Genomic DNA, 15,704 nt, shown 5'->3' with positions numbered 1-15,704 from the left:
TGGGTCAAGGACACTGTCTTTCCCATCTGATATCATTAGGCTTTGTGTCCCCACCCAAATCTCATCTTGAATCATAATCTCTAGGCATTGAGGGAGGAACCTGGTGGGAGGTGATCGGATCATAGGGGCAGTTTCCCTCATGCCATTCTCATGATAGTGAGTGAGGTCTCATGAGATGTCATGGTTTTAAAAGGGGCTCTTCCCCCCTCACTTTTTTTCTCTCTCCTGCCACATGTAAGATATGACTGCTTCCCCTTCTGCCATGATTGTAAGTTTCTTGAGGCCTCCCCAGCGATGTGGCACTGTGAGTCAATTAAACCTTTTTTCTTTATAAATTACCCAGTCTTGGGCAGTTCTTTATAGCTGTATGAAAATGGACTAATACACCACCTCTGATTCCTCCAGTGAATCCAGCCTAGTGCCTTGTACTCAGCTGCAGCTTGTAAACTGAGTTGACTTTTTTTTTTTTTTCTCCTAACTTCTCTTTGCATCCAGGGCTTTTACAATTTGTCTCATTCTCTTCATCCTCTGAGCAAAACCGTAAATTGTACCCTCACCACTGAGCCTACTGCCAAAGCTAAGGCTTATTTTCTGCTTCGTCTTCCAAAGGTCTTCCTAATCAGAGGAAAATGCTTTCATAAATGCCCTGATCATGTGTGTATCTTTCTAAGGATATTCTACTACTTTCCAATCATTTTCCAAAGCAATTAAAATTTGTAATGATGGGCCATAAGAGCACCCACTAACTTAACTTCATAGAGGGAACTAGTCAACCCTTCTAAAAACATATCAGAAGTGTATCATCTGCAGAGAAATGGTGAGAGAATGCTAGAAGAACCATGGAGTGCTGCTTAATTCTCAGGCCTCTTTTCCCAATCATATACTGTAATTGCTTCTGTAATTGTCTGTCTTTCCCACTAATCTGTGGGCCCTCTTGAAAGCAGGAACTCTGGCTTCTACTTCTGTACCCCAGTATCTAGCCCAATGGCTGGTACAAAGGTGGCACTTCACATATGTTTACTGTACAAATAACTGAAATCGATGGCCTCAAAATCACTGTTAATGGCAGGACTAGAACTGCAGCCCAGGGCTATCTCTAGAAGATGTATCATGAGTCATTCATTCATTTAACAAACATTTTTTTGAACATTTGTTGGGGACTAAACACTGGGCAAAGCACTGAGAATAAAACATAGCAAGACTCTATCTTATTGTATAAGACCCAACCTGCACTTGTACAGGAGACAAATATGGAAGCACATCATAATAACACATTTATTTTGATAAAAACGATTAAGTACAAAGTTATAAACCATGGGCTGGAGAGGAAACTGATGAAAAGAAAGCTGTTTGAGTTAGGTTAAAATAGACTGGATGTGTTATTACTCATTTTTACATGGTAACTCAGTACCAGATAAGATGCCAGCACTGCAGAGCAATCACTGCAGCTGACAGGCAGGAGTCATAGAGGTTATGGGGTGTGATAAGATACAGATAGTCACATGATAGAATCAACATATGAGACATAAAATTAAAGGTGCAAATGCCTAAATAAAGTATGTTAACACACTGGAATAGTAATTATTTTAGTAACCACCATGTGGTTATCAATATCTGATCATACACATATCAAATTTATAATTTTGGGTTGGCACAGTGGCTCATACCTGTAATCCCAGTGCTTTGGGGGAACAAGGTGGGAGGATCACTTGAGACCAAGAGTTGGAGACAATTCTGGGCAACACGAGGGGACCCCATTGCCATAAAATAAAATAGCTGGGCATGGTGGCATGTGCCTATAGTCCTAGCTACTCAGAAGGCTGAAGCAGGAGAATTGCTTGAGCCTAGGAGTTTAAAATTAAAGGGAGCTATAATCACACCACTGCACTCTAGCCTGGATGACAAAGTGAGATCTTGTCTGTAAAAAACAAAACAAAACAAAAAACATAATTTTAAAAATCGGAAATAAGAGACCATAAACGTACTAAATTCAACCATATAAAATGGAATGCACATTAATAATGCACTTGATAATGTACTGTAAATCAGTAGAATTTAACCATTATTAAGGATTTTTAGATTAAATTCAAAAAGAAAACATATTGCATAAACTAATTTATGTTCAACAGGAGCTTGAGAAAAAAATGGAGATATTACGCTGTAGTGATGTTTTTCAGAGTAAAGGAGAGGCATTTTTTATTTATCACAGCACAGATTCTTAGCTGCTCCGTTCCACCTCAGCCTCTCGCACGCTGTCAACTGTCCTGCTAGTAATCTTACCTCCACGTGCCTCTGCTTTCCTCTTGCACCTGCCCAATAAAATAACATGCTTCTACTGGCATTTTCAACCCCATTCCTACACTGAGGAAGCTAAGTGTAGTTAAAGAAAGATCAAAAGCCAGGAAGCCTAGTGCCCCAACCAATTTATGACTTCTACATTTCAATGTGGCCCTCAATCCTTATATTTTCCCAGAATCAGCTTCCTCACCCGTTACACTCAATGACTATGAAATTCAAGATCTTCATCTCTCTGAAGACCATTCCCTCAGCCCGTTGCCTGACTCCAACAGTAGATAAACTTGCCTCTAGTTCACTGAAAAACTTAAAACCACTGGGTGAACGCCCCAGCTTCTCCTGCCCTTTCGTTACAAACTTACATCTTTTTTCACCTTGATCTGCCACTCAGAGACCTAAAGAGAGAGATGTTTTTCCTCTGCTTCTAGTCAACTATCCTACTTGTGCTGTGGCTGTCTTTCTGTTCCCTACCATGTCACTTAGGGCTCTGCTCCATCATTTGTCCTTCTCTCCCCTATACAGGTAATTTCTACCTCTCCTAATTCTTTTCCCTTATGACTGCTCCTATCCTAATGATGGCAGCATCCACTCCAGATCGCCTACCACTGCCATCACACCAGCTGCAGCAGGGAGGCATGGCTGGGGCTGCACATTCCATGGAGCCAGTGGGAGCCCCACACTCCCAGGGATAACTGCAGCTGCCCAAACCAGGGCTGTAGACCTGGGCCTCCCACTCCATGGAGCAGGCAGGATCCCCACTCCAACCTCCACCCTCCTAGCACACCTGCAGCTGCCCAAACTGCAGCTGTAAACTCAGGCATCCCTACACTCTTGGAGGCCCAGGAAGTCTTGGAAGTGCCTGCTCCCACTGCCTGGCTTCTCCTTGCTGTTGGCACCTGCTCCAATCACAGAGCAAATTCAGGGCCAAGCCTGGATGTAATGAATGGCAGCAGGAGGCAGACAGGTTCCTGGGCAGAAGGGGGCAGGTCCCTGGCAAGGTCCCACTTTCAGGCCAGGGAGGGCCTGAAGGCTGGGGGCTGGGTTGCCAGTACCATTCACCAGAGTGGGGACTTGTGGTGCCTTTTCTGGGCCCGCCCATGGCCACCTATAGACCAACTGGCACGTGCTTCCTTCCCTCTGAGGCCCATACAAGCCCAGGGTTCACCCAGGGCAGAGTAGACGATGGGACAACCAGGTGCAGAGAGGAGCTACCCTCTCTGCTGATAGCAGGAGACATCAGGATGACCAACAGCAGAGAGAAGCTACCCACTCTAGGACCTCTTCTCTGGTGAGAGTTTCAGAGACCTGCAGAGACGTTGGGACTACCCACTGCAAAGAGGAGTAACCCACTCCAGGGCCTATTCTCTGATAAGAGCTGCAAACATCAGGCCAACCTGCCTACAGAGAGGAGCAACCCAATCCAGAGCCTCCCCTCTGCTGAGAGTTGCAGTGACGACATGATGACCTGCCTGCAGAGAAGAGCTTCCCACTCCAGGGTCTCCTCTCTGCTAGGAGCTGAACACTCACTGGGACACCCTGGCTGCAGAAAGGAGCTACCTGCCGCAGGTCTCCTGTGAGCTGTTCTATTGTTCAGTAAACCTCCTCTTCATCTTGTTCACCCTCCACTTGTCTGCCTACCTCATTCTTCCTGGTTGTAGGACAAGAACTCAGGACTGCCAAGTGGCAGGGCTAAAAAAGCTGTAACACAAACAAGGCTGAAACATGCCCTTTGCTCGCCATGTCACAGGAGAAAAGGAGAGAAGAGCTGCGTCCCTTCTGGGAGCCCAGGCCTGGGAGATCCCCAAGCCAAGGCTGTTACTTCCTCTTTGAGGTCCTGCAGTTCCTGGCATCTCCAGGCTTCTGGGCACCACTTTTCTCCCCACTGCCAACCAACGAAGCTGCTTCTGGTGCGCCTGGTCCAGTTGCAGCCTTGCAAAGAGCTGGTGCCCATCCAGCACCTAGAGCTGCCCGCCACACTGCAGCAGCCAGCATGTCTGACTGCACAGTGGCCAGACCCCAAGCTTGCTCAAACACTCCTTGCTGCTCCACACCTCGCTTGCCCTTGGCAGGCATGGGATCCAGGTCAGTAGCATGAGCCAAGCGCAGCCTGCTATTGGACAGAGCAAGCCCAGTGGGCCCAAGCAAAACTCAGGCAAAAGCACCACTGGCCAAAGGTTTCAGGCCAGAAAAGCGATAACCCAAAGATCTGTAACACTAACAGCCTCCCTTGACTGCTACTATCCTAACACCCTCCCATGACTGTGTCTCTCTCAAGCTGTTTTCTTACCCTCTTAAATCTTCTTAAAGACTAATCTACACTTTCAACCTTCACTTTCTCACCCCTACTTTCTCACCCCTTATTTATTCCTCAATTCCCGCAGTGTCTTCTCCTACTATTCTAGTAAAACACCTACTGAGTGTAGTCTAGTTAGAAGTATAGAGTTAAGCAGACCCATATTTGACTCCTGCCTTCTACTTTTATCAAGCTGCGAGACCTCGTACATTCTGCTAAATTTTCCTATGCATCAGTTTCCTCATCTCTAAAACAAGGATAATAATGATAACCAACGTCATAGGGCTCTTGTCATATTAAATGCTTAAAATATTAAATTATTTAAAATAATGTCTGCACATGCCATGTGCTCAATAAGTATTTAGTATTAACTATTAATATTACTACTAGCTGTAAAAATATTTGCATTTTTATGACTATTATCATTATTGTTTGTCACGCACTATGCTAGGCCTGGCGAAAAATCTTGAACTAAAAAAGAAAATTCTACCAAACTCAAGCAGCCAAGAAAAACTGCTTTGCAATCTCCTTATATAATATATCTGATATCTTGACCTAGGATAACCTTTTCCACTTTCAAATCATGATCTGCTCCTAGGCACCTCCTCTCCATACTGATTCTGTATGAATCTAGTTCGTTCAAATCACACACACACATACACACGTACGCGTGTGTAACTGATTAGGCAAATTTATCTGTATCATGGGAACCAATATGAAACTATTTCATTTTGCTAACTACAGGAACTTTAATCTACACCTCCTTTGCAGCCACAAAAGTATCTATACCAGTGTTCTATATGCAGCTGGTGGTCAATAATTACCGACATATAGGAGATTCTGTTAAAGAACTTAGCCCATTCCATGGTCAGTCACCATGAGAACAAGAATATTTTTAGTGTCATGTTTGAATCCTACCTGACAACTTAGAAACTGCAACAATTGGAACCTACACAGGCAATTAAAAATGCTTTTTATTGCTGCCTCACCAGAAATCATATGTAATGGTTATTGACATTCTGTGATTAATCACTAAGAAGGAAAGCATGGGGCACTTGTTCCCTTCCTTCATCTTTTTGCTATTCTCAGTTTCTTTTTGTCACAAGCTGTGCATGTCAATATTTATTTTAATTAGGAAGAGTTAACATAGGCAAAGGTAATTTGTAATAGGTATGTTCAGTAAGGAACCAAATTGCACAGCAAGAGCTCCTGCTAGTGACACAAACAGCTTCACGAAGGCATGTAATTTCATTTGCCTAACCATTCACCATCCCAGCACTGTTAGTGAGTCTTGTTTTCAGTGGAAGTTAGCTGGAAGCCATCTTCCATCTTGGATGGGCAGTTCTTTCACCGCTGGGATCTCATGTTGGGATCCTGCACACAGACTTAATTCTTACGGGATTCAACAATAATCCAAATTACAGGCAAAGAAAATAGTACCTTTCACATTTGTCCTCTCCTTTTCTATAAATATTTCAAAACAAACTTGGATTCTAAAATTGTTCTTAAAACTAGTTGACTAGGGGATGAAGAATTCACACATGGAGGGTAAAACCATGGTGGGGATGATGATAATAATGATGATGATTATTATTATACAACTAATATTTCCTAAACAATTATTTTTACTAGGCCTTATGACAAATTTTGAAAATATATTATCTACTTTAATCTTCACAACAACTATAAGAGGTTGGAATTTGTACTTTTTTACATATGAGAAAACTGAGGCTTAGAGAAGTTAAATAATGTACCCAAGTTCACAGAATTAACAAGACTCAAGGCTGAGATTCTAACCTAGACCTGTCAGAAACCAAGGTCCATTGACATTATAAATCATATATTTTATTATAACAAATTATTTTTATAACCTATATTTATTTTTTTTACAAAACAAAAAGCTTTAAAGAACTTATAGCTCCATGTGGCTGGGAGGCCTCTCAATCATAGTGGAAGGCAAGGAGGAGCAAGTCATGTTTTACATGGATGACAGCAGGCAAAGAGAGAGAGCTCGTGCAGGGAAACTCCCATTTTTAAAACCATCAGATCTCATGAAACTTATTCACCATCAGGAGAACAGCACGGGAAAGAACCACCCCCGTGATTCAATTACCTCCCACTGGGTTCCTCTCATGAAACATGGGAATTGTGGGAGTTACAATTCAAGATGAGACCTATTTTTAACTGCAATTTATCCAAAATTAGACTTAAGCTTGATTTTATTATCAGTGGTCTACCACAGTAAGTCTATACATTTCCATAATAAACAATTAAGTTCCCTGTTTAAAAAGTGGGAAAGGACATAAATGGCCAAATGAATAAGTGAAGCAAAGATTAAATTTCAGATGTTCAAAATGAAAGGAAATTCAATTCAATTCAAGAACCAGTGACCAAGAGATGTGGTGTACAAGGCACTGTAAGAACTCAAAGATGAAGATAGCATCACCTCTGCCCCTAGGAAGCTAATGAGCTAATGGGAAAAAATACAGTATAATATTTCAGGTCTTACTTCAAATGTCACCTCCTCAGAGAAGTCTTCAGTCTTTCCTGACCACCCTATATAAACTGTGACCCCATTCCCTGTCACTCTCTGTCACAGGGACCAGCAAACCTTTTCTGTAAAGGGTGAGATAATAAATAAGTTAGGCTTTGCAGGCCATGCAGTCTCTGCCAGAATTACCCAACTCTGCTTTTGTAGTGTGAAAGCAACTATAAATCATAAGTAAATGAATGAACAAGTCTGTGTCCAATAAAACTTTATTTATAAAACAGGGAGTCACCAGATACAGCTCATAGGCTATAGTTTGCTGACCCCTACTCTAACATATCACTCTGTTTTCTTCCTGCATAGCACTTAACAAAATCTAAAATTATCTCGTTTATTGATTTGTTTACTGTCTGTTTCCTGCCACGAAAATAGTAGCTCTAGGAGAGTGGAATCTTTGTTGCTGGTTCACAGCTAGCTCTTCAGTGCACAGAAAGGAGTTTCTGACACAGAGATGTTCATTCTAAACATCTGTCAACTGACTAAATGAATAAATACCATTTTGCTAAAGGAGAAACACGAATGCCAACCAACACAAGAACTATTAACAAAAAAATACAATAATGACATACTATTTTTCATTTGTCACGCTTTCAACCATTAGAAGAGGAGGAGGAAAACTAGTGTAGATGGGCTGGGCACAGCAGCTTACACCTGTAATCCCAGCACTTTGGGAAACCAAGGCCGACGGATCACTTGAGGTCAGAAGTTCAAGACCAGCCTAGTCAACATGGTGAAACTCTATCGCTACTAAAAAATATAAATATATATATACAAAAATTAGCCAGGTGTGGCATGCTTGCCTACAGTCCCAGCTACTCAGGGGGCTGAGACAGGAGAATCACTTGAACCAGGCAGGTGGAGGTTGCAGTGAGCCAAGATTGCACCACTGCACTCCAGCCTGGGTGACAGAGCAAGACTCTGTCTCAAGAAAAACAAAAATCCAAAAACAAACTCAGAAAACTAGTAGAGATGAATATGTGGGTAAATGGTCCTCTCATCTACTATTGATAGGAGGATTAATTTGCTGTAATACATCAAAATGTATATACCAATTTTAAACGGGGTGAATAATTGAAGAGATATTTATCTAAAGAAGACACACAAATGGTCAATAAGCCCATGAAAAGATGCTCAACATCATTAGTCATTAAGGAAATGCAAATCAAAATCACAATAAGATACCACTTCACACCCACTATGATGACTACCATTACACACACACACACACACACACACACACACACACACACAAAAACAGAAAATAAAAAGTGTTGGAAAGAATGCAGAGAAATTAGAACCTCTATGCATTGTTGGTGGTAGTATAAAATTGTGCAGCTGCTTAGGAAAACTATTTGGAAGTGCTTCGAAAGGTTAAACATAGAATTATCATATGATTCAGCAATTACACTCCTAGGTATATGCACTAAAAATTTGAAATCAAGGCTTCAGATTTGTACACTAATGTTCATAGCAATATTACTTACAATAGCCATAAGTGGAAACAACCCAAATGTTCATTAACAGGTAAATCCATGAAGAAAAGTGGTATATACATACAATGGAATATTAGTCAATCTTAAGAAGGAATAAAATAGTAGGACATGTTACGACACAGATAACTTTGAAAACATTATGCTAAGTGACATAAGTCAGACACTAAAGGACAAATATTGTATGATTCTAATATGAGGTATCTAGCATAGATAAATTCATAGAGACAGAAAGTAGAATAGAGGTTATGACATGGATAACTTTGAAAACATTATGCTAAGTGAAATAAGCCAGACACTAAAGGACAAATATTGCATGATTCTAATATGAGGTATCTAGAATAGACAAATTCATAGAGACAGAAAGTAGAATAGAGGTTACCAGGAGCTGGGGTGGTGGGGGAGGAGGAATTGAGGAGTTATTGTTTCATGGATATAAAGTTTCTATTTGGAAGGATGAAAAAGTTCTGGACAGTGACAGATAGTGGTGACAGTTGCACGACATTGTGAATATACTTAAGGCCACTGAACTGTACACTTAGAATGGTTAAAACTTCAAATTTGTATTATATATATTTTATAATAAAAATGTACATATACTTTTCTACTCCAAATCCAATCCCTAAGAATTAACTCTGAAGAGGTAATACAGAAGAAAGAAATATGTATGTACAGGATCAATCAACTGCAGGACCCATCAATAAAGGTCTAGCTATGTAAATGGTACCTGACACAACAAATACATAAAAGAAACCATTATGCAGGCATTAAATATGACAAAGTAGACTTTTCACATAAAAATTTATCCACAAAATTATTATTTGATGAAAAAAGCAAGTGACACAATGCATGTAAAGCATGATACTATTGATATAAAAATTCTAAAGTTTGGCCGGGCGCGGTGGCTCAAGCCTGTAATCCCAGCACTTTGGGAGGCCGAGGCGGGTGGATCACGAGGTCAGGAGATCGAGACCATCCTGGCTAACATGGTGAAACCCCGTCTCTACTAAAAATACAAAAAACTAGCCGGGCGTGGTGGCGGGCGCCTGTAGTCCCAGCTACTCGGAGGCTGAGGAGGGAGAATGGCGTGAACCCGGGAGGTGGAGCTTGCAGTGAGCCGAGATCGCGCCACTGCACTCCAGCCTGGGTGACAGAGCGAGACTCCGTCTCAAAAAAAAAAAAATTCTAAAGTTTATCTGTACATAAGGAAAATTTTAGATATACTCTAAATGTTAATAGGGGTTATTCTGTGAATGGTAGATTTGAGGTGACTTTAAAAAATTATCCTGTTTATAGTTTTTTGTATTAGTTAAATGTTTTTTGAACACAGAATATTTTAACCAAAATAACGTGCTACTGTAAACTCATGTTTATCAATTTTCTCATTAATAAGGAGGGTTAGGCTCTTGATACTTACAATTAGATGTTTTCTATATTTCCTTTTCCATAGCAATAATAATTGTGAGTGAATTCGATACAATTTAAAAGGAGAAATACATACCTCAGATAGTGGTGTTGGCTCTTTATCATTCGAAAACAGAGATGCTATTTCAGAGCAACATTGAATAATCATGTCCTAGAAATAAGAAGATAGTAATACAGTGAGGTTGATATTATTAGAAACCTAAATATTACCTATTTAATTATAAACTATTTCATTTGTCTTTTCTTGATCATCACCTAACCTTTGTTTCCAGGATAAGACAGAGGACTCAGAAGTCATAACTCCTTAAATAATTAGGCTTGTTTGAATTGTATCTAATTGTACAAAATAAGATTTTGAAAATAATTATTTTTCTAAATAAGGTTTTGAAAAATTACTTTTCTTCTGAGAAGAGAGCCCTGGAATAAAGAGTTTCAGATGCCTGAAAGGGCTTGCAGCAAAGAATGACTGGGAATTACGGAAGACAGGGGAAGAGCAAATGAAAAGGAAAAGAGTCAACAGCATGATGACACTGCCCACAGCCCTGCTGCATGGACGCAGCCATGTTCATGTGTGGACACCCAATCCACAAGGGACCTACCCACAGACAGTTTGAATCCATCAGATTCCCTATCATACGATTTCATGTAAGGAAGAACAACATGAGAGACATACAGTCAGTATTGACAGCATGAGCTGAAAGGTCCAGATGCCGGGTTGGAGAAGGCAGCCATTAAGCCAATGTGGGAGAGGACAGAGGAGAAGATGGAGATGAGTGAGAACTCATGCCTCCTGCAGGATTGAGCACAGTCTTGGCTCCTGATCCGCCAGTTCAAATTTCTGTGAGGCCACTGTTTCAGGTTCCAGTCTTTGTCTATGCATGACCATACTCAACTCATCCTGACAAACACTACCTACCTACCAAACCTAATTGACTTGAGTTAGTGTAAGTAGTTTCTTCCTCACTTACAACTGAAGAAGTCATGACTACATGATTATCAGAGATTAACTATACCTACCTCACAATGTTGCCAGTGTCTGGTACTGAAGGAAGCAAAAATTTGCTTTGTGATAATATATTATATATAATACATACATATATATATAAAATATATATACACATTTACCAGCATTTAGAATATTAAAATGATAAAAATACATTAACTTTTAAATAACTGAGCAATACTGGTTAAAAACTTGAAATAAAAAAGCAAACAACACCTGAACTCAAAACCCCAAAACTCCATTATATCTAAGTTTAAACAAATGCAAAAACAAGGAAAAGGCCAAATTTCAGGGTTCTAAAACCATAGATAATTCAATTCAATTTAACAAATATATTCAAGGCATTATATTAGGTGCTGTGGAACACAAAGATGAAGAAACAGACCCTCTCCTCCAAATATTTATAATTACTCAGAAAAACAGATTCATATATAACTAAATAAAATACCAAGCAGAATGTGCTCAGAACACAGGTAGTTATGACAGGGTCTAGGATTCTAGATGTGGAAGAGAATAATTCTTAGTACTATAAACATGGAAGACTTCCTGGAGGAAGGGTCATAGGAACTAAGCCTTGAAAAAAATAGTGCAATTTCAACTGGTAGAGACTGGGGACCAGGGCATCGTGGGGCCGGTGGGGTAGGGGGAGTCATACACAAGCAATGAGCAAGGGACATTCAAGGAACACAAGGAATTTGCTGATATGATGATATGATCTTCATTGCAGGTGTGTATAGGAACCATGGCAGCGAGAGTTCTCACCAGAGAGGTAAATTTTTAACAGGTCATGTAAAAGTAAGGAATTTGGATTTTATTGTATAGAGAACAGAGCAGGACTGGACTGAGGGCATAATGGTACAGATTGCTTTGAAAAGATAATTTGACCACAGTTTAGCAGTGAACTGCACTGGAAAGAGACAGAGAAATCAGCGAGGATGCCACTCAGACAGTTTGGGTAGGAAGTGATTACATCTAGAAGTGGGCTGGCTTCTGTGGATCTAAAAGTGATGGAGGGCAAGCAGACTACCCAGCACTAGTCAGGGTACACCAGTGTCCTGTGCTGATCTTGCCAGGCCCCTGGTCCACTTTGCCAGATAGAGAGGAACACACATCCACTCCTATATACCCCTTATGGATCTGTATTTCCAACTGAGTGCTTAGGTAAGGTATGCTTTCAGTCTAAATAAAAGATTTCAACAGCATGATGGGTTATTGTAAGGATTTCATCAAGAGCCATGAAACAAAATGACACTGTCTATATCATTAATAAATTCACATCACAGATGAAGAGAACAATGCTACCTGAAAAACACCTTTGCCTGCTTCAGCTCAACATTTTTCAAACAGAAATTTTGCTTCAATGACATACTTTTACTGGGGCATTACTTGAGGTAAACTGCATACACATGTTCTGAAATTGGCTGACTTGAGGTTGGGGCTGTGAGTTCCTTGTGCGACCTTGCTACCACAGAGATGAAGAAGGGGAAGGCAGGGAGCTCTTCAGTCCCAGCCAGAAAGCGGTTAGATGCACGTGTGCTGCAGCTAGCGAGGGGCTGGGAGGGCACAGAATGATCCTTGCTCAGTCTTTGCCATTTCTCCCTTAAAAAGAATATCTGCTATTTCTATGAGCAGTGGCCCTCTGAGTGACTTCAAGATATTAAATCCAATTCTTAGATTTAGCTGAAATCATCATTCTCCTTCATCTATAATATGTGTGTGTGTGCGCGGGGGGAACTTCCTAAGTTGCTTTCTAGCCTCCAAACTCTTGCTTCCCTCATCTCTCCTTCACATGCCACCATGATTGTCTTGGCAAATCATTGGGTGGATCATGAGCTGCCCTTCCAGGTGAGGTGCTGCCCCTACCTTGTCCTAGCCCCCAAGATCCAGTCCTGCTTTCCCACAGCCCTCTCTTACAGAACAAAATCTTTTTCACCATGTATCCATTCAACATCAATCAAATTCCTCCTATAGGCCACAAAGGAGGAATAGGAGATGAAAAAAACACAGAGATCACATAAGGAGCTCATGGCCTAGTGAGGGCAATTGGAGAGACAGACTCTTATAGCACTTGGTGGTGAGATCAGAGCGGAGGAAGCACATAATTCCGCCCAGTCTTCCTGCGCGATCATCTCCCACTACATTCACCCTGTACTTCTGCCACAACTGAGGTCTTATTGTTCCCTGAATATGAGATTCAGTTCCATGACTTCATATCTCATCTCTTGCTGTACCTGCAGTCTGGAATGAGTTTTCTCCACAAGTCTCCAACTAGAAATTTCACAAACAACTATTAAGGAAGCACTAAGGTTCAGTTACTAGGCTAGATATTGGCGATATACTGATAATACACCCTCTGAGCAAAGGAATTCACAGTCAAGAGAGAGGAAGAGACAAGTAATCAGCTAATTGCCTAAATGATATAGGATATTTGGGTATGCAAGGAAACATGGCCTTAATTTCCATCTAGAAGGGCTAGAAAATGCTGCTGAGCTATTTAAGCAAGCACAAAGTCTAGCTCAACTTTCTCTCTCAACACACACACACACACACAATCTATGTAAATGAGACTTTAAATACAATCGGTTAGAAGAGTTTGCATCAATAACCCCACTGCCAAGAAGGAAGGATTCTACAACTCTACCCTTCCATACAGTGCAGAATGAGGATAATGGGGAAACAGGAAAACTGGAAGAAGCCAGAGGTACTAAGTTGAACGACATAATAAATTGCTGAGCCAGACTGGGAAGGAGAAAAGAAACAAAAATCTCTGTATAGACTGAGTTGGAGGAAAAGGTGTAGGAGTTTGAGCCAAATGAGACAGATGTTAGAGACCTGCTATGGATGCCAGAGAGCTGTGAGAGCAAGATAGCTGGAGAAAAGAGGATTTAACAGAAATTTTTCTGTGTATTCTAAAGGATTCCCCCTGAGATGTTCCTATAAGAGACTGGAAAGATTTAGACTATTTTCAATGGTTCTGGACATCAGACTGACTGCCACACTTTCTTAAGACAGATCTACTGGGTGGCTGGGCTCATTAGGAATGACATCTGCGTAACTATGGCCATATTCGTACATTGATTAAGCTCCTCTGTGACAGGGACCTGGCTATATTGATTTCTGTACATTCTCAGCTCCTCAAGCCTGGAAATAGTTTGCACATAATAGTTCCTCAAAAAGAATTTGTTAAAGATGCCAATTTCCAATTGTATCTTGCTCTGTGTTCTCACAGTACTTTAATAGTTGGGATATGCTGCCTATATATTAATTTTAATTGTCTTACAATCAGGCATTTCATAAATGTTTGCTGAACTAACCTTAGGTGACTTGGCAAACATATTTTAAACTTTTCTTATCAGTATGCTACCATTCCAAATAAGGTGTATGCATCTTAAAATCAGGGTGGTTTGCATCTTCCATACACTTTAGAACACCTGACAGGCTCTGAACACTCCCGTAAACTGTGAATGACAGATTAAAATAACTCAGCCATTCAGAGCCAGTGTTGTTCACTTTAGAAAAAAGAACACACAGGTTTTCAAGCCAACAGTGATTGGAACAACTGTTCTGTAGTCCTCCCAATACATCTTAAATTAATATATGTGTTCTGAAGTTCTTGGCTTATTCTGGACCCTAGGGTTTTGGGGAAAAAACATAAAAGGGAATGAGTAGGAAAACAAGATTCACTACCTTCCCCCCATATCAATCAAAGACACATTTTCTGCACCCTTATATTCAATAACCCACCAACAATCTACACTGTAATAGAAATAAATATATTAGATTATGGAGGCTATGAAATCCTGTCCAATTCCAGACCAGAATCAATCTCTTTAGAAGTGTCCTAGTTAACTTCTAATTAGCTCCATGTGAAGGTTGTCATGACAACAAACTAGCAGATTTAGTCAATGGAATTTATTTGATACAGCCAGAATCGAGCTTCTTTTTTTAAAAAAAATTAAGTGCTCATTAGTATTGTGGAAAAAAGAAAAATTTATATGTAATTTCATTTCTCAACTTTCAAACGCTGTGAGCTAATTTGCTTGCCAATTCACCTAAACGAATGTCAGTGTTCCTTCTGTCTGGTGACATTCTTCTGTATATAGAACTAACAGAGCCAGAAAATATCTAAAACACCCCACGTTAAAGCTGAAGAAACACTTTCTAGGTCGGAGAATAAAACAAATTCAAAAACACAAAGAAGAACATCAAGAGTGAAAAGAGTTTGTTCTACTCGAGGGTTGACCCATGCACGCCCACCATTTCAGCTGGAACAGGAAAGCAAGCCATATGCCTTTGTTAAGGCAAGGTAGGCCCTCCAGATTCCTCCCTCCACTTCTCTTCAGACACCACCATACCCTTGACCTCATTTATTTCCTATTTGTTTATATTTATAGTCAACCTCTTGGCTCAGATGCTGGGTTAGTTGTGATGAATTCGATATCTACATCTGCCCACCAAGGATGTTTTGGTGACTCTCAGTCCACCCAAAGAGCCTGTCTCTCCATCTCAGAGCAGGATTTGAATGTAAAGATCATTTTGGAGTTGAGAGGAAAATTAGCTCCAGGAAAAGCTAAGAGATGGACCTTCAGTAGTAAAGCTGAGTGGCAGAGGGCAAAATCTAGAATCCTTACTCTAACAGATGCTCACTCT

At 40.6% G+C, this 15,704-nt stretch overlaps 1 protein-coding gene across 3 annotated transcripts in view; it reads right to left on the bottom strand.

The window, feature by feature from the left end:
• CFAP54 (cilia and flagella associated protein 54) overlaps positions 1–15,704 on the bottom strand; it is a 370,431-nt gene that overhangs the window by 36,681 nt on the left and 318,046 nt on the right. For all 3 annotated transcript variants that reach the window (XM_017946132.3, XM_021922809.2, XM_021922810.2), the window contains one exon: positions 10,128–10,202. In XM_017946132.3, the coding sequence (XP_017801621.3) occupies positions 10,128–10,202 (75 nt within the window). The remainder of the gene's footprint in view (positions 1–10,127; positions 10,203–15,704) is intronic.

Source organism: Papio anubis, chromosome 9, assembly GCF_008728515.1.
Source record: "Papio anubis isolate 15944 chromosome 9, Panubis1.0, whole genome shotgun sequence".
NCBI classification, from domain to species: Eukaryota; Metazoa; Chordata; class Mammalia; order Primates; family Cercopithecidae; genus Papio; species Papio anubis.
Note: the sequence above shows the minus strand (reverse complement) of the source record. Positions and strands in the feature narration are given on the sequence as shown.